This window comes from Crocuta crocuta, unplaced genomic scaffold, assembly GCF_008692635.1.
Source record: "Crocuta crocuta isolate KB4526 unplaced genomic scaffold, BGI_CrCroc_1.0 scaffold73, whole genome shotgun sequence".
Taxonomy (NCBI): domain Eukaryota; kingdom Metazoa; phylum Chordata; class Mammalia; order Carnivora; family Hyaenidae; genus Crocuta; species Crocuta crocuta.
The window spans coordinates 7,372,151-7,399,026 of NW_027529443.1; the positions used below are offsets into that span (position 1 = coordinate 7,372,151).

The following is a 26,876-nucleotide window of genomic DNA, read 5'->3' on the forward strand; positions in this document are numbered from 1 at the left end:
AACCTTCCACACTGGGAGAGTCAACATTTTGGCTTGCCTTGAAACTGCCTCAGGGACTAGTTTCTGTCTCACTTGACTCAAAGCACTGATGGCACTGGCAGCATTGTTTACAAATTCCTAAAAAGGACTGATGTCAGCAAGATCATAGAGTAGGACGCTTCAGGCCCTCATTCTTCCACCGAGACACCAAGTTAACAACAACAAAGATACCAGAATACCTTTGCAAGAACTCTAGAGACGAGTTGAGAAGGAACAGCACCAAGACCAACAAAAAAAAAAAACCTCTAAGGGTTCCAGCAAAAGGGAAAGGAAAATATGCCGTTATATGTGTCCACCTATGTTCCTCCCCATCCTAGGAAGGATCCACTGGAGATCCTCCCACTGGATGGAAACAAAGGAATGGACTCTGTATCCAATATTATGGCTAGTCTAGGGTTGCTGAGAGACTAGTTCCTGTCTCACTTGACTTAGAGAACTAACAGGACTAGCAGCATTGTTTGGAAGCCAGTGAAAGCAAGATGCAATCACCATAGCACATTAGAGCCACAGTTTCATAGCCAGATGCCACAGCAAGTAAGAGATTATGAGCGCTGAGAAGAAACAGACAAGCTCCTTAGGGAATCTGAGATAACTGAAAGTACCCACACAAGCTCAAAGAAGATACATCCTCAAACTGGTTTGAGAGGTCCTGGAACCTCTAGCTAGGCTAATTACCAAAAGTCTTCTGTTCCATGATGCCAGGCCATATAATAGGAGAGGTAGTTGTTTTTTCCAAATGATTAGGTCTCAACAAAAAAGATCACAAAGCATACAAAAAATAGGGGCAAATGGCCCAAAGGAACAAAATAAAATTCTAGAAACCAAACATAAAGAAACACAGAATGAACTAAAAGAGAACACAGACAATGAATGGAAATAAGCAAAATGATACATGAACAAAGTGAGAGTATCAATAAAGAGCAGCCATAAAAATGACCAAAATTCTGGAGCTGGAAAATACAGTAAATGAACTGAAAAATTCACTAAAGGAGTACAACATCAGACTTGCTTAGGCAGAAGAATTAATTAGCAAATGTAAAGACAGATCATTTGAAATCACTGAATCAGAGTTAAAAAAAAAGAATGAAACACACAGATATAAAATGGGACAACATCCAGAAGACCAATATGCATACAATGGGAGTCCTGGAAGAAGAGAGAAAGGGACAGAGAGTTTATTTCAAGTAACATTGGCTGAAAACGTCCCAATTCTGAGAAAAGAAATGGACATGGAAATTCAAGAAGCTCAAAGAACTCCAATCGGGATAAATCCAGTAAGTCTAAAGAAACCCACACAAAGACACATTACAATCAAACTGTCAAAAGTAAAAATCAAAGAATTCTTGAGAACATCAAAAGAAAAGCAATTCCTTGCATAGGAGGGAACTTCCTTGAGATTATCAGTTAATTTCTCAGCAGAAATCTACTCGCAGGACAGAAGAATGGTGCGATATATTCAAAGTGCTAAAGAAAAAAAAAATCAAGAATACTGTAGCCAGCAGGACTCTGCTTCAAAAATGGAGGAATAAAAAGCTGACAGAATTCATAAAAACTAGATGTGATCTGCTAAAGGGAGTCCTTCATGATGGAAGAACATTACACAGCAATATTAAGCCACAGGAAAACAGTTTCCAGTAAAGGCAAACACATGGACAAATATAGTAACTTCTATTAAGGTAATCTTGGTGTATAAATTCACTTTTAATTCTTATTCAAAATTTAAATGACAAAAACATGAAAAAATTACTATTCCTAGGTTAATGAATATATAATCTATATAGATGTGATTGACTAATTATTAAATGCATTCACTTAATCACTTTCAAAATCTAATTTAATTTACTGGTAAGTTTTCCTCTTATATTTTTGTTTTAATTTTTTAATTTGAATATAGCTGACAGACATTAATTTCAGGTGTACAACATAAGTGATTCAACATCTCTATACATCATGCTACACTCACTACAAGTGTAGCTACCATCTGTCACTGTATAATGCTAGTACAATATCATTGGCTATATCCCTATATTGCATCTTTCACATAAAGGTGCAATTTATGACATCAATAACAAAATGGGGAGAGTGGAGCTTATAAAAGTAGAGGTTTTGTATGCAAATGAAATTAAGCTTTAAGATGTTTTATGTAATTATAATAACTATAAACAAAATATAGATAATACACAAAAGGAAATGATAAAGATATCAAAATATGTCACTACAAAAAAAAAATCACAAAGGAAATACAAAGGAAGAAGTATTAGCAAGCTGAATTCAATAGCACATTAAAAGGATTATACATCATGACCAAGTAGGATTTATCCTGGAAGGCAACAAAGGTTCAACATATGAAAACCATCCCATGGAATATACTATCTTAATGGAATGAAGGACAAAATGACAAGGTCACCTCAGCTGATGCAAAAAAAAAAAAAAAAGCATTTGACAGGATTTAACACTATTTCATGACAAAAACACTCAAAAAACTAGGAATAGAAGGAAACTACCTAACAGAATAAAGGTCATATATGAAATGCCCACAGCTACTATCATATTCAAAGGTAAAGGACTGAAAGCCTTTTCTCTTAAGATGACAAACAATGATGCCTGCTCTTGCCACCTCTATTCAACTTAGTATTGGGAGTCCTAGCCAGAGTAATTGGGCAATAAAAAGAGTAAAAAGCATCCAAACTAGAAAGAAGTAAAATTATCTCTGTTCACCTATAACATGCAGAAAACCCTAAAGATTCCAGAGAAACACTGTTAGAATAAATGAATTCATCAAAGTTCAAGGATGCAAAATCAAGAAATAAAACACAATTGTGTTTCTACGTATTAGCAATGAACAACCAGAAAAGGTGACAAAGGGAAAAAAATTTTCATCTATAAGAGCATCAAAAAAAGAATAAAATTCTTAGGAGTAAAACTAACCAAGGAGTAGCATATACTTGTATGCTAAAAACTACAAAAACACCCCTGAAAGAAATTAAAGAATAGAAACTACCATGTTTACAGATTGGAACTTGATACTGTTAAGACATCAATAGTACCCAAAGCAACCTACAGATTCTACGCAACCCCTACGAAAATTCTAATGTCACTTTTTTTTTTTCCTGCAGAAATAGAAAAAAAAATCACCCAAAAACAGTGTGGCACTGTCATAAATACAGACTATGTAGAACAATGAACAGAATTCAGAAATAAAACCTTGAGTGTATGGTCAAATGATCTTTGACAAAAGTATATAGTCTCAACAAAATGGTACTAGTAAAACTGGATATCCACATGCAAAAGAGGGAAGTTGGAACCTTCTCTTACACCATATATAAAAATTAAAATGGATTAAATACCCAAAAGTAAGGTCCAGAACTATAAAACTCCTACAGGAAAACAGAGAGGAAAGTTTCATAATACTGGATTTGTCTAGGATTTCCTGGGTGTAACATCAAAAGCACAGGCCACAAAAGCAAAAGTAGACAAATGGGACTACTTAGTTCATCAAAACACACAATCAGCAGAGTGAAAAGGCAACCTATGGAATGAGAAAATATTTGCGAACTGTGTATCTGATGGGGAATTAAACATATAGGATATTGATACACACACACACACACACACACACATCCATCCTAGGGGCACCAGGCTGGCTCAGTCAGTTGAGCATCCATCTTTGGCTCAGGTTATTATCTTACAGCTTGTGAGTTTGAGCCCCACATCAGGTGCTGTGCTGACAGCTCACAGCCTGGAGCCTGTTTCAGATAGTCTCTGTCTCTCTGCCCCTCCCCTGCTCATGTTCTGCCTTCTCTCTCTCTCTCTCAAATATAAACATTAAAAAAAAACTACTAAAACTTTAACAAAAAAACCCAATTAAAAAATGGGATTTCAATAGACATTTCTTAGAAGATTACCTATAAATTACTAACAAACAAAAGATGTTCAACATCACTAATTATCAGATACAATGAGCTATCACTTCACACTCATTAGAATGGCTACTATTAAAAGAGAAAAGTAAAAGTGTTGGCAGAGCTGTAGAAAAGTTGGAACTCTTAGGAACTGTTGGTAGGAGCGTAAAATGCTGCAACAACTATGGTGAGTGAACACTATAGGAGTTTCTCAAAAAATTAAAATCTCTTTAAAAAATAACTATTTAGGGGTGCCTGGGTGGCTCAGTCAGTTAAGTATCCAACTTTAGCTCAGGTCATGATCTCATGATTTGTTGAGTTTGAGCCCTGCATTGGGCTCTGGGCTGACAGTCTAGAGCCTAGAACCTGCTTCAGATTCTGTGTCTCCCTCTCTCTCCCTTCTACTTTACACATACAGCAATAATAGGAAAAAATATAAGAGAAAACCAAAAAAATACAGTCAGGCTAAAAAACTAAGATAAACATCTCTATAAACAAAAAAAACCCAGAAACACAAAGTAATGTACAATGCCAAAGGTCAAAGGTAGGCTCGGCAAGCAGACACTGGCAGCTGACAGTTCTGCTTCTGTGGGGTAACTGGGACTAAAAGTGCTCTATACAAGATGTGAGACAAAAACCAGACTTGATAATTGTAGCTAGGGTTATTAATGAAAAAAAGCTTGATGCTTCGCATGAACTGCAAAGGGCTACATTTCCTTCTGCTTTGAACACAACATTCAAAGAGAAAGTAGGTCACTCACCTCTTTATTTGAAAGGCACTTAATAGTTTGACAGTTTCTGGAAGAAGAAAGTTCACTAGTTTCTGCTTCCCGGGTCAAGAAAAGGAGTTTCTGACCCATTAAGTCCAAGCATTCTAAAACACTGTAAAGAAGTCAAAGAGATCAAGGTAAAAAACACCGTTTACCCTAAACTAAGAGTTATTTCTCTGTACTTGCACTGTCAAATAAGGGAGCCACTAGCAACCTGTGGCTATTTTAATCAAAATTAGTATTATATAAAATTACAATTCAGTTCCTCAAGTACATTAGTCACATGTGCTAAACTGTGTGGACCTTACTGGACAGCACAGATATAAAACAATTCCATCACTGCAGAAATCATATTGGACAGTATTGCTCCATATTTAAGGGAAAGAAGGATAAACAAGAAAAATACTCAATGTTTAGGTTTTAGTCTAAGGATCTGATGCATTTATTATGTTGTGGTGACAAACTCCTTCTAAACTTGTTTCTCATTTTCCTCTAATCTGGGCAATACCTCAAGGCTATAAGTGATGTTCAAATCAAAATATCCTCAAGTCTATCATCTCCCCTAATGCTACTTAGTTCATTTCAATATCTTCTTTTTTGTAAGACAGTTATTTTAAGACCAGTCACTACATTTACAAAGTAAGAATAATAAATGTTACTTAGGGTGAAGGTGGTATTTTTCCCTCCATGGTTTCTGTGATGGAAAAATGTTACTCATACTATTGGTAAACATTTCTCAATAGACTTAAAAAACAAAAAACAAAAAAAACCCAACCAACAAACAAAAAAACTCTAGGTTTTGTATATAAGAAACCAAATACTCTTATTTGTTTCTATTCTTGTTTAGAACTGAAAAATATTACCTTGTGTTTGGCTGCTGAACTACTTCTGCTGTATTTCTTGGCTCTTGGCCTGCTGCTAGCAATTCTTGGTGACTAGCTAGTGCCTCCAGATTTAGTTCTGCAATCTTGAAGAAAATAAAGTAGTAAAAACCATCTAATTTCCTGCAAAGCATTTGAGGTTTAAAAAAAAAGCAAAAAAAAAAAAAAAAAAAAATCCAAGAAAAACCCATTCAAGTGGTGTTCTCTGCTTCTGCAGACTGTGGCTTTGCCATTGCCACAGACCCAGGCTGGTTTCAATAGTTACCAGATTGTTTCTGGCTGCTTAGCCAAGAATGGCAATCTGTTACCAGCTGCTTATATTACATGGAAATGGAAAAGGGCCAAGTAGGGCTAAGTAAAAAGGGATGGCAATTTTGGCTCATCACTTGCCCCACGGAGTCAGTCATTTAAAATTTACTTCTTTATGAACATGCAACTTTTGTAAATGATAAAAGAATGGCTTTTACAACAACATCACAAAAGACCTTTTATTGGCTTAATACAAAATCAGCTTATTATTGTTCCATAAAGATGGGAGACTACTTGGGAATTGTGATGTAGAGAGTGAGATACAAACTATTATATATCCAATAAGATATTTTAGAATGTCTTTCTACCACCACGACACAAAATACTATTCTGGATGTTTATGACTCTAAATGGACTGCATTTATTTCATAGTGCAGAACATATCATGATGGAACATATCATGCAGTGGGACAATCTAAGAGGTTAGAATGCATTGTAACAAGGCCTGTCAGAAACTGTGTCTTCTTCAATGTCTCCCTTATGTGCTATTCTAATCTAATACCCACTGAACTGCTACTTAAACAACAGTATGCTCCTCCCACCCCAAAGGAGCAAAAATCTATGTAGATTTTTACAATTATTACAATTATCAGCATACAATAATCAACACCACATAAAGTGCTTAGTATATTCAAGGCACTATATTAACAGCTTTATATATAAGGTATTTCATTTACCACCACCAATAAACTAGAGAAATGTGTTCCTTTTTACAGTTATTACAATTATCAGTATACAATGATCAACACCACATAAAGTGCTTAGTATATTTAAGGCACTATATTAACAGCTTTATATGTGAGACATTTCATTTACCACCACCAATAAACTAGAGAAATGTGTTCCTATTTTACAGATGTAGAAACTAAAGCTGTTCAGAGAATCTGACCCAGATCACATAGCTATACATAGCACTATCTTTTTGTTTTAAGATTTCATTTTATTTTATTTTATTGACTGATTTAAGTAGGCTTCATGCCCAGGGCAGATCCCAAAACAGGGCTTGAACTTATAACCCTGAGATCAAGCAAGACCTGAGCTGAGATCAATAGTCGGACACATAACAGACTGAACCACTGAGGTTCAGTGGTGCACATTAAGATTTTATTTTTATGTAATCTCTACACTCAACATGGGGCTCAAACTCAGGACCCCAAGATCAAAGTTACATGCTCTAATGACTGAGCCAGCCAGGGGCCCCTATTCTATATTTAGAAATAGAGAAGTCCAACTTCAGAGACTACATACTTAACTACTACATTATGCTAGTAATACAGGCCTTAATTCTGAATGCTTAGCTTGAATTACACTTCTATTTTTGTAAAGAAAGGTAACAACAGGACATGGTAGTCCACGACTATCTGTTCTAGTACCTTAATTTTAAGAAAAGTAAACACATAGGTCAAGGATACTAACCTTCCTTGGGCCATATTTAAGGAAATACCGAGCCAATTCAAGGGTTGTTCTAGCATCTTCTGTGGCATCGTGACCAAGCCTATCTGGACACTGTACATCTTTCCTGGAAAGTCAAGATAAAAGTGACATACCTGGGACAATTTTTTAAGGATAGGTACTTTCAACTCCCTCAAATGTTCTGGTTACATGTAAAATTTTGGCAATCTGATAATCAGATTTCATCACAATAATCAAGATTCCTTTATTCCTAAGTGCTATGAGAGTACCAGGAGTGAGAGGTACCGATGATGTACAACAATCAGGAATGGCTTTGTCTACAGCAAGTATATTGTCTGGACATAAGGCTACCAGTAAAGTCTCTGACCACTCCCCAGCCAACCCCTTGTCTCATTTTTAGATGTAACTATTTTTTAAAGTTAATTTCCAGAAATTTTTTATTTGCATGCAAGTGTCTATATGTATTTATAGGTCCATACATTGTTTCTGATTCATTTTTTTAAAAACCTTATAAAAGTACATATATTTGTGTCTATAGATATATCTAAATCTAATCTATATCATACTGTTATCTGGGGATATACAGATCTTGTTCTGCATCTCCATTTTATTCTCAGTAATATCTTAAGAGGTTTCCTTACTAGTACATGTTGATCCATCACATTTTCTTAACAATAACGAAGTTTTCAATAATACAGATAACTCTAATTTATTTAACCAGTACTACAGAATATTTGCAGTTTTCTGAGCTATTTTAAACCATACCAAAATGAACATCTTTGTACAAATGTGCTTGTACATTTTTTTAAATGTTTTTATTTCTGAGAGAGAGAGAGGCAGACAACATGAGCAGGGGAGGGTCAGAGAGAGAGAGAGAGAGAGAGACAGAATCCAAAGACAGGTTCAAGGCTCTGAGCTGTCAGCACAGAACCCGATGCAGGGCTCGAGCCCGTGAACCTGGAGATCATGACCTGAGCCGAAGTCAGACGCTTAACTGACTGAGCCACCAGGCACCCTGTGCTTGTACATTTAATATAGGAAGATTAGGTTTTTAAACTCTGGTTAACTTTTCTGCCCCTCCCTGTCCAATTCTATCCATCAAACCTCAGCTGTGAACGTAAACCCCTTTTTATATTCCCACAATTTCATTTGTTAGTCATACTTCTCTAGAATTAGCATCCCAGGATTCATAGGAAATGAAAGGAATAATGCCTACAGACTAAGAAGGAGGGCAGAGATCCTCAATTTTGTCATTTGCGTTAAATAAGATATTATATGCTGATTTATATATGACTTACCAAAACAATATTATAATATGCAAACAACCTACCCCAAAATAGCTTTGGCTAAGAACTTTAGCTTAAATCTTCTGCCCTGCTCTCTGACATAAAGCAATGATGTATCAATAACATATGGATGTATCATCTGAGGAGGAAAGAGAATAGAATGAGTAGCATCCTATGCTAAAGTAAAAAACAACTGGGCTGGGGGACAGAAGAACCCAAGACTTTAGATTTAAGTGGAACAGGCATATAAACTGGAAAAATTAAGTCCTAAATCAGATACTCACTTTCAGTGCTCTGAGATCCAAGTCTAATGAATGGCCCACTAACACAGCATCTGGAGGAAGCAGTGCTTTTAACTGTCTCTGTACATCTTTGAGTTTGGTTGTCACTGGGTTAAGAATCTTCTTTGTAATTCCTGAGAAGCTGTCAATGAAAAAAGAGAAATGGACAGGTGAGGATACTAATAAACTTTCCTCCTTGAAAAGTCATTTCGAAAAGAATATTTTTAAAAATTAATATATGCTAATTGTGAAAAGGTTGAAAATACAGAAATAAGAGGAAATTTAAAATGACCCATAATCCTACCATCCAGAGATCATTACTTTTTGAATTTTAGTAAATATCCTTTCATATTTTGATACATTCTTGTGTATATTTCATTTTTATAAAAATACAATCATAATGCAGGTTACTTTATAATATGATTTTATCATTTACCATACATATATCATGAACAAGTTTTCACATCCATTCATCTATTTCAACACATTCTTTTAAATGGTCATAGAGTATTCCATTATATGGATTTCACATGTTTCAATCAATCCTCTACTTTCAGATGTTTATATTTCCATACTTCTGAAATATTGTGACAAATAAACTTAAACATACATCTTTGCCACAAATGACTGATGATACTGTCTATCGTGCCTGCTAGTAGGACAATCTTTATCACTATCATGGCCTCTCTGTGCCTTAATAAGAATCAATCTATACATGCAACTTCAATGGGCAAAAAGAGTAATGTCTTGCTAGCTTTTCTTTGCCTAATTCATGACAAAATGTACATTCTAATATTGCAAAATAATGTTTAAAAGGACAGACTAAAATATTTAAGCTTCAAATTTCTTAGTTTTATTTTGGTTTTCGAGGTTAAGGCAGCTTAAGCTCTAAAATCCTTTGACTGATAAATGATGATTTGCAGGTTTTTCAGATAGGGTCTTATTAGAGAGCAAAGCTCTAGCTGTTTGGCAGTTGCTAGATCATGATTACAACTGGGAGACTCTAGACAAGGAAAATACTGTGCCTCCTTAAGGTCACAGGAAGACTAGACAGCAAGAAGGATTAAGAGCTGTATACAGACATTGTGCAATTTCAGTATTAAAATTTATAGTTGTGGTACCCCAGCCTTGTCTTTCATAATATAAAAATAGATAGTCCCTAACTAAACAGAAGCTACAAACTATTCCTATTGTCACATTCCACACTAGTCTGCCAGTTCAAAGGAGAGCAGAAAGCAAGGTGAAAAATACCTGGTAAGGTAGTCCAGAATCTTGTTGTCAGGTTTAACGAGTTCATCCATTACACAGCAGCCTCCTTCAGCAACCAGTGAGATGCGTGTTAGCTCTCTCCCTTTGGATGTGAGGCACTGAAAGACCAGGCCAAGTCAGATCACTTAACTGTGGAAGCTCTTATTTCCTCTCATTATTTAGACTACATCAGCTGCTGTTGACTATAACCTACTGGGGGCCCAATAACAATGGCATAGCCTTTTGCTAACTAGAGAATCCAGTATGAATGAAATTAAAGCTGGGGAGACGAACCTTTCATCTAAGGTAATCGATACAGTATAACTGCTCTGAAAAGGATGTGCTCAAGGAAGTTGGATACAAATTATAACATCACCCATCACTTTACCATTTACCATTTTATCATCATTTACCATATCAGTGTTTTTACATTCTGGTATTAGCTGAATACCACTAGTAGTTTTAAAAAAATTTTTAAATGTTTCTTTATTTTTGAGAGAGAGACAGAGAGCAACCAGGAGGGGGCAGAGAGGGAGGGAGACAGAGAATCCAAAGTAGGCTCCAAGCTCTAAGCTTGTCAGCAGAGCCTGATACAGGGCTCAAACCTACTAAGCACAAGATCATAACCTGAGCTCAAGTCAGACATTCAACCGAATGAGCTATCCAGGCGCCCCTGAATACCACTAGTAATTTTAATTAGCACACTCTATTATCATCTCATGCAATACTAAGCATTCTATACATACCACCTCATAATAACCCAATGAGGTACCAGTTATTATCCACACTTAACAGAGGGAGAAGCTGAGACTGAGTAAGTTTAGGGGTTTGTCCAAGGTGACAAAGCCATTAATAGGCAAGGCCAGGATATACACACCCTGATGTAAGACTCCAAAATTTTAGCTCTTAGCCACTTTGTTATGAAAGACTGTTACCTGAGAGAGGATGCCCTATCTTTGAAAGGAGACTTACTAATTAGACAAAGTGAAAGACAAGGGGAGCTTGAGAAAGCTCCTACTTCTGTCTTAAATGTGTGACACTAAGCCAAAACAATGGTAGCTGGGGCAGTCTTTAGGGGAACAAAACAGCTGTTCAAAAGATACAAGGAGTAAACTTCTAGTAATGTACAGAGCTTTGGTTAAACATAACTAGTTAGAAAACTTAAGTGATATTTATTCTTCATCCTGAAGCAAATATCCAAGTTTTCTAAAATGTGAGTAAAAATGCCTACTTTCAGTTATTTAAATTGAATACTAGAGGAGCGCCTGGGTGGCTCAGTTGGTTGAGCATCTGACTTCAGCTCAGGTCATGATCTCATGGTCCGTGGGTTTAAGCCCCGCATTAGGGACTATGCTGACAGCTTGGAGACTGGAGCCTGCTTCGGATTCTGTGTTTCCCTCTCTCTCTGCCCCTCCCCTGCTTGCGCTCAGTCTTATTCTGTCTCTCAAAAATAAATAAATTTAAAAATAAATTTTTAAAAAAACTTTAAAAAATAAACTGAATACTGGAATGAAATGGACTAATTCACTGGTACAATTAGACTCAAGAAATCATCTTCTTCTAGACTCTAGTTTGTAACACTCCTGTTGAAACATCAAAAGTAGTACTTACCATTTCACAGTCAAGTCCAAAGAGAGGACTGTTGTCTGTTATAGAACCATTACATTTGGTAGGTACAAAGTTTTCACAGTAGGGAAAACCTAGTAGGAAAAGAAATAAAATATTTGCCTTAAAAACTAGAGACGGTAAACATCATTCAAATTAACTCAGATTCATTCACCCAGGAAAACATATTTGCTTGACACCTTCTCTATGTTAGACACTTGAAATATAAAAAGTAAGAGACAAAGTCTGTCCTCAAGTTTTTCTCTATCCACTCATTTTCATATTCTGGGGAAATAATATAGGCTGCTGTTATAGGGGATATTAGGGCCTGGATTTCTTGGAAATTGCCAAGTAACAATTTTTCCTTATGAGAACAGAGATTTTAACTAAAATTTGGCTAAATCCAAAGTCACTAGACATTTTCACATTAGGCACTGAGGGTGGGTGAACAAAGTATGCAGTAATTGCACATGGCAGCTTTCTTTCCTAAATAAAGAAAAAATAGGAATGAGATTCCACCATACTAGAGATTTAAAAAGATTTTACAGTAAGCAAAGAGAGACATTCAGAAGTGTGCTGAGACTTCTCTGACATGCCTGCATTTTCCTGGAATCATAGGCTGAACATTCTCTACAGAGGCCCAGAGCTATAGGCTTAAGGTATCCCCTCCATTGTGTACCCTAACCAGGTGTCAATAACCAGGCATGTTCAGCTCCGCGGCCCCAAAGTACCTGAACCAAGAAAGATTCCTAACTTCAGACAGAGGCTAAAACAATAAAAATACCTAGATCTTGTATGACAAGAAACAGAGGAGTCTGAGAGACTTTGACTAGTTTCTGTATCACGGTACCTTAAAATTTCCAACTACATACAATTGAAAGAATTAAATATGGTCTAGACAAGCCAAGAGAAGCATCCCCAAATCTGGAAGACTTTAAACTTGCTGCCCAGATATTATTTTATTAGTAGCAATAATAACAAAAAGTAACTTTTTAAAAGCATAATGTGGGGCGCCTGGGTGGCTCAGTCGGTTAGGCGTCTGACTTTGGCTCAGGTCACGACCTCACAGTTCGTGGGTTCGAGCCCCGCATCGAGCTCTGTGCTGACAGCTCGGAGCCTGTTTCGAATTCTGTGTCTCCCTCTCTCTGACACTCCCCTGCTCACGCTGTCTCTATCAAAAAAAAAAAAAAAAGCATAATGTGCCAGGCACCATGCTAAGCACTTTTTTTGTACATTAACTCACTTAATCCTCATGGCAATCCATGATATGTGAACTATTAACCCCATTTTACAGATAGCATATGAAAAGATGTTTAATATCATCAGCCATCAGGGAAATACAAATCAGAATCATGAGCTGCTTCACACCAATATAATGGGTATAATCAAAAAGAACTCAAGGGTATTATGCTAAGTGAAATAAGTTAGGCAGAGAAAGATACCATATATTTTCACTCATATGTGGATCAGGAGAAACTTAACAGAGGACCATAGAGGAGGGGAAGGAGAAGAAAAATAGTTAAGGAGAGGGTGGGAGACAAACCCTAAGAGACTCTTAAACACTAAGAACAAACTGGGGGTTGATGGGAGGTAGAGGAGAGGGGAAATGGCTGATGGGCATGGAGGAGGGCACTTGTAGGGAAACCAACTTGACAATAAACTATATTAAAAAAAAAAGAATAACAACTGTTGGTAAGGATGTGCAGAAACTGAAATCTTTATTTTTTAATTACTTAAATTTTTTTTTTATGTTTACTTGTTTTTGAGAGACAGAGTGCAACTGGGGGAGGGGCAGAGAGAGAGACACAGAATCCAAAGCAGGCTCCAAGCTCTGAGCTGTCAGTCCACAGCTCAACATGGGGCTCAAACTCACAGGCCACAAAATCATGACTTGAGCCATAGTTGGATACTTAACCTACTGAGCCCCCTCGGCACCCCAAAACTGGAACCTTTATACATTGCTGGAGGGAATGTAAAAAAGTGTAGCTGCTTTAGAAAATAGCCTGAGAGTTCTTCAAAAGATTAAACAGAGTTACCATATGACTCAGCAATTCTACTCCTAGGTACATACTCTCCTAAAATGAAAACATATGTCTACACAAAAACTTGTACTTAAATGTTCATAGCAGCATTATTCATCAGAGCCAAAACGTGGAAAGAATCCAATGTCCATCAACTAATGAATGGATAACATGTTGTATATCCATATACAGAATATCATTTGAATGAAAATAAATGAAGGTGGCAGATGGCAGCTACACTTAATGAGAACAGCATAATTATAGAGCTGCCAAATCACTATGTTGTACACCTTAAATTAATGTAACATTGTATGTCCACTATACTTCAATAAAAATAAAATTATTGCCTGTTAAATCTTTTAATTTTTTCTTTGAGAGAGCAAGCACACGCACATGCACACAAGTGGATAGCAGCAGAGGGAAAGACAGAGAATCTCAAGCAGGCTCCACACTCAGCACAGAGCCAGACTCAGGGCTTGATTTCATGACTGTGAGATGCTGACCTGAGCCAAAATCAAGAGTCAGACACTTAACTGACCTAGCCACCCAAGCACCCTTCCTTCTTAAATCTTAAAAAAATGAAAGTATAAGTAAAATAAGGAGGATAAACTGTGAGATATGGATGGTACCATGCATATTATTTTAAAACTTAATAATATATATGAATATATGTCTGTGTGAGTATATATATAATTTTAAGATTTATTTAAGTAATCTTTACACTCAAAGGGTTGAAATCACAACCTTGTGATCAGAAGTCTTATGCTCAGGGCACCTGGGTGGCTCAGTCAGTTAAGCATTCAACTCTTGATTTCAGCTCAGGTCATGATCTCATATTTCATGGGACTGAGGCCTGCATCAGGCTCTGTGCTGACAGTGTGGAGCCTGCTTGGGATTCTCTCTCTCCCTCTCTCTGCCCCTTCCCTGCTTGTGCATGCAAGCACCTGTTCTATCTCAATATAAATAAATATACGTTAAAGAAAAAAGAGTCTCATGGTCTTCCAACTGAGCCAGCCAGGCACCCAAAAACTATTTAATCTTACAAAAATTAAATTTAAAAATAAAAATAAATTTAAAAAAAAGAAGAAATGAAGTACTGATACAAGCTACAAAATAGATGAACCTGAAAACTTTAAGTGAAAGAAGCCAGTTACAAAAGACCACATATTGTTCAATTCCATTTACAGGAGACATCCACAATAGGCAAATGTATAGACAGAGTGACTGCTAAGGAGCTTAGTGTTGTGTGAAAAATAATAGTGCAGGGTTTCTTTTGGGGTGATAAAAGTATCCTAAAATTGACTGTGGTGATGGTTGTAAAACTCTGCAAATATACTAAAAACTATTGAATTGTATGTTACATGGTAGTTTAGTTCTATATCTCAATAGAGCTGTTCTTTTTTTTAAAGGAAGTTTAACATCACTGCTATGATTAAGAGGTAAAAAAGAAAATAAAATGAAATTAGAGCATTTTTCATAAACTTTGTTACATAACTGACCAAGGCTCTGAGCTCAGACCTTCATTGAAGATAATGAAGATGGGGTGTGGTGAAGTCAGAGGAGGACTAGAAGTAACAAAGAAGTGTTAAAAACATATTTACTTCTTTTTAATATACCAAGAAGGAATGAAAGAAAACTGAAAAAGGAGTATCTTTCTCAGAGTATTTCAATGATATTTAAGGTCAAGTTGATGTACTATACATCCTACACTCTATAAAGTGTTTTCTTATTAATAGGAGATGGACTAAGTCATTTGGAAAGGAGCCCAAAAAAATGGAAATTTCTTTTTTTTTTATGTTTTATTTATTTCTGAGAGAGAGAGAGAGAGAGAGAGAGAGAGAGAGAGACATTGTAAACAGGGGAGGGTCAGAGAGAGAGGGAGATACAGGCTCCAGGTTCTGAGCTAGATGTCTGCAGAGCCTGACACAGGGCTCAAACCCACGAACTGTGAGATCATGATGTGAGCCTAAGTCGGACACTTAACAGACTGAGCCACCCAGGTGCCCCTGGAAATTTCAACAATAGTGTTTTTAAATAAACTACTAAATATTTTTACATTGTTACAACATCAGATTAAGTCTAAACCAACCTTGTAATGGAAAGTGAAATGTTTTCATTTCCTCCTTTGTGAGAAGGCATCTGGTTAAGCCCACCTTCTTAGAGCCATACTTTTGAATAATAGGGTCATTCTGCAGGCTGATGCTGACTTTCGAACTGGTAGAAAGTAAAGACCCTGAAAAAAAAAAAAAGGACAATTATACATTGTCAGAATTTGTGTTTAAGAGACCTCAGAGAACATATTTTTTTTTAACAAATAGTTTGTCAAATTAGTTTCCACATAACACCCAGTGCTCATCCCCACGAGTGCCCTCCTCTATGCCCATCCCCCCTCCCCCCCACATCCATCAGTCCTCAGTTTTTGTCAGCATTCAAGAGTCTCTCATGGTTTGCCTCTCTCCCTTTCCCCCACCATTTCCCCCTTTCTTGTCCCCCTTGTTCCTCAGTTAAGTTCCTCCTAATCCTCCTATACGTGCAAACATATGATATTTGTCCTTCTCAGAGAACATATTTCTTAACCTTGTGTACAGTAAGCACAGTGAAAATCAAAAGACGTATTAAGACCCAACTTCAACTCAAAGGAGCTTGTACTATAGGAAAACAAAGAGAATGTAAGTCTCAAATGAGTTATAATAATAAAAGCTATAGAAAGGAAAGAAAGAATACACTGGATGGGGTGGTCAGAGATGGTTCAAGAGAGGAAAAGATTAGCTGAGTCTTGAAGAAAAGGCAGAATTCAGATAGTTGGTGTATTACACCTGTCTGTTATAGTGCCTGCCACTCCTAATAGCCCATTCTACCTAAAACCACTCCACTCTTAGCCACTTACTCAAGCATCAGCCTATTCCTTAAGCAGGACTAGTTACTGACTGCATTGAGTAGGAACCTGGCTTAAAAATGACCCTTCTACAAGCAGACCAGTAACTTGATATTCCTTATCAATACCTGCTCAAAAGGGATAATGGTAATTAGCTAAGCTGATCAGATCGCTTGCTTCCAGAATCAAACCAGTAAATACAGAAAACTGACCAGTTATGAGAAAACAGAAAGCAGAGAAGATGCCGTGAAAGAGCACTTAGATTCCTGATGGCTTTCTAGGTTACATGTATCCTTTAAATACTATCACAAAAAGAAAAGATGGCATTCCAGGTAAGACAGAAATGTATGAAGCAAACTTGGTACGGTAGTGATTAGCCCAAATGAGGATTAAAAAAAAAAAGTCTGTGTAGGACAGCAGTGTAGGAAACAAGGTTGAGAAGAATATAAAAATCAATTGTAGACCACTGCAAACGCCTGGCACAGGAGTTGGGACTTCAGTCCATAATTCAATACATAATGGAAAGCAAAAGAAAGTTCCTAAATGGGAAATGGCATAACCAAATACTATTTAAGATTAACCTCAAAGATATGTGGAAAATGGAGGAGAGAAATGAGAAAAGGCTCTGCAGAAATTCTGGACCTCCCCCCTCCAAATCCAACTGCCAAAAATAAAAAAGATTAGAGTCTAGATCAAGATGGTAGAAAGGATGGGGGAAAAGGGATATATGAATGAAACATTACACAAGAAAAATAGAACACAGTGACAATAATTCAAGTCAGTCAACAAAATATTTATTAAGTACTTATATGCCTGGCATTGTTCTAGCCACTAGAGATACCTCTTCAATGATCAAAGTCAACAAATTTCTCCATGAAACTGAAATTCTAGTTGGGAAGATGGACAACAAAGAAACAAATACATACTATGTCAGGTAAGGAAAAGGACTAGAGAGAAAAGTAAAAGATGGAAAAGAGAAGAGGGAGTACTGGGGCAAAAAAAGGGTTACTATGATATATACTTTATAATCAGGGAAGGTCTCCCTGATAAAGTGACATGTGGGTAGAGATTGATAAGAGCAAAGGGAATGAGCCATGCAGACTGAGTATAGGGACCCAAAGTAATTCTAAAATTCAGGGCTGCTGTCTTAGAGAAAAAAGGTACCAACAAAAAAGGCAATTTGAAGATGGGATCCTGTTATTTAAGGATGAGAAAAATGCTTTTAGTTATTTCATGATTGAGAGGTCTGGGAAATATCCAAGTAGCAACATCCAGCAGGTGGTTGACAATGCAAGCCTAGAAGCTAGGACATCAGACCTAGAGAAAAGATACAGGAGTTATCAAAAGAAGAGTGATAGGTCAATTGAGAAGATAAATATTTTGAAGGAAACACTGAATTAAAGAATGATCACAGTGCTACAGACTATGCTTTGGGACTCTGATATTTAGGATGGGAAGCAAGTGAAATCCTTAAAAGGACAGAGAACTAGTCATAACCCTCTGACTCCTTACAGCCTACAAAATAAAATCCAAAGTCCTTAGCATAACATTTACAACCTGTACAACATAGTCTTAACCTACCTCTCAGTCTTGTCTCTCACTACTACTTCCTCTTATTCCAACTCATCCTCCTCCAACAATTTTATTCTTATCCCAACAATTATATTCTCCAGCTACCTCAAATCTTTTCCCTGATTATATCTTTTGCAACACTATGTCTTTACATGACCTTTGAATCTAATAATGACTACTCTGATTAGTTTAATTTTTTTAAAAAGATTTCTCATATTTTAAAAAAATTATTTTGAGACAGAGAGAGAGAGAGAAGTGCGAACATGAGCAGGGGAGGGGCAAAGAGCAAGGGAGAGATTCCAAACAGGCTCCGTACTATTGGTACAGAGCCCGACAAGGGGCTCAATCTCACAAAACCATGAGATCATGACCTGAGCTGAAACCAAAAGTTGGATGCTTAACTGAATGAGCCACCCAGGAGCTCCACTCAAAGAAGTTCGAAATACAGTGGAAATCAAATCAAACCCAGCTGCAGGTCAGATACAAGTATCTATTAGAAAGAGAGAGGAACAATGGAAAGGATGGAAGCAGAGGTCTTTGAGACAGAGGATAATAGGAAACATAGTCCTAGAGGAGATAGGAAGGAGCCACTGGCTACTACTCACCACTTTTTCAAATCTGCTCAGTGTAACTATTCAATTATTGCTTAACATACACAAAAAAAAGTATCACTGAACAGTACTTACATAGGTCCAATGAATTCTAGCAAGTTCTATTCTAGTCCATCATTTACCTCCTTCTCCCCACAAAAACAGAAGTTTAACTATAACTTACTCATGGACACAACCCATAGTTTAAAAACACTGCCATCATGGGTATTTCTCTTTCAGCTGGTTAGCATCTAAACCTCCTGCCTATTTCCCACTCTGAGTAGTATTAATGGGTGTTCCTTACATTAGTCAAAGGCATGATCTTCCTTCTCATCTGTATATTCATAGGTACAAAGACCCACTGACAGTTTAAAAATTATTCACAGTCATCTGTAGGAGTCTAATTTATGGATATTCAAGGATAGGCTTCACTTATCTCACCTAACCAGATGGTTTCTGAGGCGTGAATGCTACCTATGGTTCCTGCTGTCTAATCTCCCTAGGTACTGATCCATGTTCTCCATTAAAAAAATTGTTTTTCTGTTTAAGATCTTTGTTTGCAAGAATAAACTTGACTGATAAACTTACTTATAAGCATAGTCATAATATCTTTTTTTTAAATATTTTTAAATTTTTCTTAAGTTTATTTGACAGAGAGAGAGTAAAGGCAGGGGAGGGGCAAAGAAAGGAGAGAGAGAGGCTCCCAAGCAGACTCTGCACCACCAGCACAGAGGCCAAACATGGGGCTCAAACTGATGAACTGTGTTATCAGGTCACTGAGCAAAAACCAAAAGTCAGATGCTTAACCAAATGAGCCACCAAGATGCCCCTCCATAATATCTTTTAGAACGAGCAAATCATCAAACCAGAGTCACAGGCATACCTTCCACCATCTTGGATAGATCCCCAATTGTTTGTTTCTTTTGCAGTCCAATGATATCATTTAGAAAATTAGATGATGGAGGAGGCAAGCGGAATTTCTGAAAATACATTAATAAGTTTTTATAAAAAATGCTAAAGCAGTGAAGATATTGTCAAAGACTTGCACTTTACTTAATTCTGTGTCTAGCAATGTACTTATTTATTTAGGCATGCACTTTATTTTTTTTTAATGTTTGTTTCGAGAGAGAATGTGCACTGCACAAGTGGGGGAGTGGAAGGGGCAGAGACAGAAGGAGAGTAAGGATCAAGGATCACAGACAGGTTCCATGCGGTCAGCGCTGACCCCAAAGCAGGGTTCCATCTCACAGGTGGTGAGATCATGACCTGAGCTGAAATCAAGAGTTGGACACTCAAACCACTAAGCAACCCAGGCACCACCAGATGTGCACTTTTATTGTCAGCTCAGTGCTATGAAAGGTCTAGACCTTAACTATTTGTACTGCAAAATGAGGAGTTTCTTAATGTGTAAAAGTGACTAGGTAATTAAAAAGCGACAAAGGAAGTGAAGCCACATTCATCCCACTCCAGCAATTTTCTTTGCTTCTCTTATTACAGAGGAAAGTCCCTTATATTTTTCAAAGTACTTCTACATCTATTACTTTAATGGACAGCTTGCCAGGTAGGATAGATGACACAGCAAAACTAAGAGTTTGAGGGCTCCAGCCTTAGGCTCACTTGGGCTGAAATTCCAGCTCCGTCACTTACTAGCTATCTATGACCTGAGCATGTTACTCACAGTGTCCTTATAGAAGAGACCTATATCTCTCACAGAACTACTCTGAGAATTAAAGACGATGCATGTAGAATGATTGATCTAAGTCCTAACACATATGTAGTGTTCAATAAATGAAAATAAAAAAGAAAATGGAGGCTCAAGGATTTAAATTAGGACTCACCAACTCCAATCCATCAGGGGTAAATGGATGAAACAGTCCAATAAAGAATGGAGGTGGCTATGGGAAAATGGAGAGCACCTGCCTCTTCTAAAGATGACAGCTGCTATTCAGCTCCACATACTGTTCTAAGGATGTCCAATCTTGTGATATTGTCAAGAGGCCAAAAAACATAGACTTTACATAAAATGTTTAATTTTTGAAAACATCATAACCCAAATAAAATAGGATAATATCAACCTGGGGACTACATATATACTGTAATCTGGTAATAAATGTCTTGCCTACATCATCAAAGAAATCAGAGACAAATCTTATCTCAACATGAGATCTCAATCTTTTTTTGCTTTCTACAACCTCCACTGCTTCTTTTATCAGGTTGCCAAAAAGCACAGTTTGAGATATGTGCACTAATCTCTAGATAAGAGGACTTAATAGGCCTTAATAGAAAGTTTTCTTAACTTACATGTGTGAATGCCTTTCGGAGAAATCCAAACTCCATATAGAACCTATAAAAGTGTAGCTGGCTCATTCCCTGCAGTACAAAAATCACCACGTTGTTCAGCTGGTTTTGGTGAAAAAGCTGGCACCAACTGTTGAAAAATCAAACCAAAACAGCTAAAAGTGATACTATCATGTCAGTTCAGACATACAAATGGGAAGTGTGGAAAAAAGAGCAGTTAGCCACAGTTAATGGAACTTATCACTCACTGCCTGCCTGGTAAAGAACAGCTTTTGATGCACAGAATTCAAATAAAGATCTCGTGAGATAATTATTTATTGCGTTCAAATCAAATATGATACCAAGGGAAACACAATGCATTCAAATTCAAAATCCTATTAAGATTTACTTTAAACTGGAAATAAGGTCATTTTACAAAGGCATAAGATCCCAAGCTGCTCTGCAGTTCTTCCTAAGCAAGTAATCATATTACTGACTTCAAAAAAGCCAGTTTTAGATAAACTGATAGACTAATGGCAATATGTGTTAATGTAGAGGATGGCTTTTGAGTATCTAGCCAATCTCTCTCAGATAGATGTCTGAAAAACATGTTTTGAAAATTTTTTTATTGGCATATATAAAAAGCAATTTTCATTAGACATTTAACAATGGCAGTGAAAACATCAGAAAAAAGTCTCGTTCACCCTTCATGTAAAAGGAACAAAAAAGACTCACTGGGATTCTTAACATTTAATCATATTATTTCAATTGGGTCTCCATTGGAGGTTATAAACCAAAATACCTATAGTGGTGTTGGGGAAGGTCATTGAAAAGACATGACTGCAGCTGACCTGTGAGCTGCTCCAAGGACATAGCCCTGAGAGTGATGTGGTGTTGAAAACACCTGCATGGTATATGGGACTGAATCCAGTTAAGGCCTATATGTAAACTTTTAAGATTTGGCAGGCAGGTGTAAGGAGCCATTTGTTTTTGCTCCAACCCAAGACAAGCTTTGTTTATGCAAGTTCCCTTTGCTTATTATTAAAACTGCCACTTACCAACCTGAAATGGCATGCCTGATTCTTAGTCTCTCCCTGCCCTCCAAGTAAGGGGAACTGGTTTCAGTTTTCACCCAGAAGTTCCCGAGAAGGTTGCAAACCAACCAGCAGCCAGACGGATAATGTAAGAAAGAGAAGCAGGTCAGGTAGGACACTAAAGAGTACATGCCCCTATTCAGCTATGACAAACTGTCGCCATGTGGGAATACAGGGACAGCTGCCAGATCTTAAGAGTTTTCTGAATAAATAAAGTATCTGGATTTTAATAAAGGAATTCCCCAGTTAAATATTGGCAACCAGTCTAAAAAAATTTTAGAACATTCTGTATGGCAAATAAACAATGTCAATTAAGAATATTTGGCCCTGTACATACTAGTTTGAAACCTCGGGTCTACACCCACCATTTAAGTTCATCTCATACCTGGGTTTAGAAACACTGGAGTTGCCCAGAACTGCATACTTCAGCAATTCACATAACTGTTCATGGGTTACTTCACAGTTTTCAACAAATAAAATGGTAGATAAGCGGGCTTTCTAAAAAGATAAATCAGGGCATAACAAATTATGACTATTGGGAATAGCAATAAAGCAAAGCAAATTATTAAAACATTCTAGTTTCTGATTATTTTAACATATATGCAAATGAGGGGTCTAACTGAAAATGAAGGTCTAAAACAACCACCTGTGATATGACATTATTAATATAGTGTTTAAGAAACATGGATACAGAACCTTAATTATAGATACTTGGTTACATACTAGAGATAGTAGGATGACTAAAACATGATTCATGCTTTCAAGTTCATTCTACTGAAGGAAAAGAAATGCAGAAATAGGTTAATTCCAGTGCAGTGTGGGTAAGTGCTATTATAAAGTATAGGAGTAAAGAGGCTAACTGCCTTGGGGGTTAGAGAGTTTGGGGGATAGCTTCATGGAGATAAAAACACTGGGGCTAAGTCTTGAAAATAATTTGTCAGCCAGATAGGAGGGAACACTGTGTCTAAACATGTAGTTTTGCTTGGCTGGAGCCAAGATGGTATGTTGAGAGCAGTGGAGATCTGATAGTATACAGAAGAGGGAGCTAGATCATAGAATTCAATGTGATCTAAGGTAAAAACTATGACGTTATTCTGGGGAAACAGGGAGTTCACTGAAGCTTCTCCCTCCTAAAATAGCTTTGCACTTATATTTGGTTATTAAAGAAATTCATGCTTGTGAAAAGAGTCAGATAACTGAGAAAGGTAAGATAAAGACCAATAGATAAAAGAAAATAAAAGTCACCTAAACTTATAGAAGTCAGAGATAATTACCACTTTAATTTTGGTTTAGGAGGCAGCAGAGTAGACCAGTTAGGAGCTTAAGTCCTGGACTTCTACTACTTGAATTCAAATGCCAAGCTCTACCATGTAAGACAAGTACCTTAACCTAAGACTCAGTTTCTTCATCTATGGAGTAATTATAATTTCACCTCATGAGATTTTGGGAAGACCAACGAGGTAGTGCAAGTGCAATGTAGTGAGACTGACATTATCATAAGTACTTAATAAACATTAGACATTATTATTATTGTATTGTTCCCATAAGCCTTTAATGTTGAGCACCTATTAATTAGCCATTTAACAGTTCTGGGCACGTCATATTTATTAAATCATTTAATTATTATAAGTCTTTTAAAGTGGCTACTACTTTATCACCATTTTACATAAAGAAATGAAGGAATGGGTAAGTGGCAGAACAAAGAATGGAATACTGGCTCCAAAGCCCAAAATCTTCATCTCTATACTATACTGCCCCTAAAGGATTGTACTATACATTCTTATTGGTAACCAACTCCCCCCAGACAAATAAAAAAAAAATAAAATTTTGTAAGTATCTTTCCATAGCAGTTAAATGTAACAAATACAAATTTTAATAGTCCATTCTCCAAATTTACTTCAACACTTAAAATGTGAAAAAATTCGCCACTGAGGACATGGTCTTTGTAAAAAATTGTAATATTGTGAGCATTGTTTTAAACATCCCTGTACACTTGGATAAATTCTCCAGATAAGTTCCTGATCAAAATAAACACCTACAGTTGATCCTTAAACAGAGGTTTAAATTGTGTAGAGCCACTTATATGTGGATCACTTTTGGTAAATATAGTACTGTAAATGTACACATATGAATGGTTTTTTTCTAATTTGAATGGTTGCACGGTGGTTATGTAGGACTTTTTATAGGAAGTACATACTAAAATACAGGGGTGGTGGTCATGAACCATTGTTTGCAAATACTTTGAAATGTTTTTGGTACTCTTCCTACAACTTTTAACTTTGAGACTGTTCCAAAATAAAAGTGATAAGTCTGTATCTCCTTACATTTCTCACACATTAACCCTTAAAAAGTTGCTCTGCCAACCTGATAGGCAAAAAAAAGAAAAAACAAAGAATCCCTTTTTAATAGAGGTTTTCAATTAATGTTTTCATAGCACTAATTCCCTTTTAACACACAAGGATCTCTAGCCTTCTGAAAGCTTGTGTTCTGCCACTTCCCTTTTACAAAAAACCTTTATTAGCAATGTGCCTGTTTTTACTTTTACCTGCAGCATGTTTCACAAGCCAGTTACAGAGAAAGGCACCCCTCGCAGTTAAAGTGGCATAGTCAAGCTACATTTCCAAGGACTACACTGAACAAGAAGCTCTCACAGCTTTGATTTGTGTCTGTGAGCATCTGCACTTTATCTTGATTTTGTGCATTAGTTAGCAAGATCTGTCCTGAGATATCAGAAAACCTAACAGTTTATTTGGGGGGTTGGAAAATGCTTAATTTTTTATATGAATTAATAAATGCTTCTTTGCTTTACACCATTTCAGCTTAGAAAGGACCACTCTACTTTTGGGCAGTGGGGGAAACTTGTATGTAACTTACCTGTCTTTCCCCTACAACTAGGTAGGAACCTTTCTTTATTCACCGATGCTTCGAATATCTTCGGCTGTGCCCAGAATATGGCAGACAAGAGAAATCTTATGACTGAAGAGATGGGCTACATATATTTCGCTCTCAATAAATGGCAGGGATGATCATCAACCTTGCTATGCCACTATGGTATGTAAATAGCAAGAGAACAGGGAATTTTGGCTTTCAGCACTTGGATACCCCCCAAACCTAGAACCATTTCTGGCACACAGAAGAAATTGTTGAATGAACCTTCTTTTAGGGTCGCAGGCACCTTACCACTGGTTTAAACCTCCAGTATCAACCCTGACGCAGGTGGTATTCCACTATCATTCCCATTTTACGGAAAGGCTAGTGGGTAGGTGAGGCGGACTGGGGCCCAGAAGGCTCCTGGGGAGGCCTCAACCCTTGGACCGCCTACTCCGGCTCCCCGTTGCTCACCTTGGCCTCGGGCTGACTCTCCTCAAGTTCCCAACGGGCTCTCATCGCCTCAGCCGCCCCGACCAGCATGTTCGGGCCTCGCCTCCTCTTCCTGCCCTTCTTGAGGTGCTTCCCGGCCCTCTCCCTCTGGGACTCCATGAGTCTGGGGGGAAAGATACGCGAGAGCTTAAGAAACGTCGCCTCCCGACGGGGAAACAGCTGGGGCTTCGACAGCCTACCGCCTCCCTCAGATCCTCTCAAATGAGTGTACGGAGACCTCCCACCCCTCCCCTTTAAAAGCAAGGCTGCCAACGATGCTCCCCGTTCCACTGCGGAGAAAACAGCACCGAAACCAACGGTTTTACCATCCGCGCCGGAGGAAAGATTCTAAACGGTTTTCCAACGGTTTTCCAACGGTTCCCCAACTGCGCAAACAACGCCTACGCCCGTTGTAAAAAAGGAGAGAGACTTCCCCGCCAAACCACTCCCGGCGCCCGCCGCCCCCCGCACTCGGAAAACGCCAAAAGAGAAGCCGGACAGAGGAAAAAAAGGGGCAGCCGCCGCCGCCGCCGCAGTAGCAGCCTCCTCAGCCGCGCCAGACTTTTGAACCGCCCGGAAGTGGGATTCTGACAACTTCCGGGAGTTGGGCTGAGAGGAGAAGGGAGTGCGAGGAATGGCGACCAAGAAGTTGGCGCGGTACGCGAGGGATTTTGGGGCTGCGGGGGGGCTTCTGGTCCGGCGCTGGGGCCCACGGCAGGGCTGGGCAGTGGGCATTCGCGGTGTCAGGCTTCATTCTCTGCAGCCCCGGCGTCTCCCTCTCTGGCCCGGACTGAAAGATCTCTGTCTGGACCTCCGTCTCGAGCCTCAGGCCGCTCTCAGCGCGAGGGTGGAAGGACCGGGTTCACGACTGTGTGGACTTGAACCAGTGTCTGCCCATTCTAGGCCTCGGGGAACTTGTTGAACATTACTGCGCCTAGTAGGCCGTTCCGAGGTCTCAGGCAGCCCTCACCGCACCTGTCAAGCGGTTCACCCCACCACTTCCTAGTGATGCGTTTAATTCATAATGTGACTTATTGTGTGGCCTAATCCCTGATTCCTAGTCACGATGTGCACATTTCCGATTTCTAGATGCACTGTAATGTATTAGGAAATAGCGAGGGCTTCAGAGTTGGGTGATTCTGGGTTCACACACCAAATCTGTTTTTTGGCAAATTACTGAATGTTTTCTCATAAAGTAGAGGTAGCAAAAGTGAGTACCTCATACCATTGTTGAGGATTAAATGAGATCACCAGAGTTCAGTGTCTGCTATGTAGTGAACAATGAAATATTAGCAGTTATTCGCAACTGTTTGCACTTCCATCACACCTCCTTTTTCTCCCCCCCCCCCCCCC

General features: G+C 38.0%; 2 protein-coding genes across 6 annotated transcripts in view; one reads left to right on the forward strand and one right to left on the reverse strand.

Annotated features, from left to right (window-relative positions):
- REXO5 (RNA exonuclease 5) overlaps positions 1-25,980 on the reverse strand; it is a 35,533-nt gene extending 9,553 nt beyond the window's left edge. Inside the window, exons 1-13 of the mRNA XM_077760536.1 lie at positions 25,850-25,980; positions 25,506-25,647; positions 22,549-22,661; positions 21,094-21,220; positions 19,676-19,772; positions 15,845-15,988; positions 11,741-11,829; positions 10,133-10,248; positions 8,885-9,023; positions 8,645-8,739; positions 7,318-7,420; positions 5,575-5,678; positions 4,703-4,823 (exon numbers count right to left, since the gene is read on the reverse strand). Coding sequence (XP_077616662.1) covers positions 4,703-4,823; positions 5,575-5,678; positions 7,318-7,420; positions 8,645-8,739; positions 8,885-9,023; positions 10,133-10,248; positions 11,741-11,829; positions 15,845-15,988; positions 19,676-19,772; positions 21,094-21,220; positions 22,549-22,661; positions 25,506-25,643 — 1,386 coding nt within the window. The 5' untranslated portion in view covers positions 25,644-25,647; positions 25,850-25,980. The remainder of the gene's footprint in view (positions 1-4,702; positions 4,824-5,574; positions 5,679-7,317; positions 7,421-8,644; positions 8,740-8,884; positions 9,024-10,132; positions 10,249-11,740; positions 11,830-15,844; positions 15,989-19,675; positions 19,773-21,093; positions 21,221-22,548; positions 22,662-25,505; positions 25,648-25,849) is intronic.
- A 103-nt stretch (positions 25,981-26,083) lies between these two features.
- Positions 26,084-26,876, forward strand: part of ERI2 (ERI1 exoribonuclease family member 2) — a 51,787-nt gene continuing 50,994 nt past the window's right edge. For all 5 annotated transcript variants that reach the window (XR_013334238.1, XR_013334239.1, XM_077760538.1 and 2 more), the window contains exon 1: positions 26,084-26,180. Coding sequence is in view for 3 of the 5 variants with exons in the window: in XM_077760538.1 (XP_077616664.1) it covers positions 26,158-26,180 (23 nt within the window). In the remaining 2 variants the exon portion in view is untranslated. The remainder of the gene's footprint in view (positions 26,181-26,876) is intronic.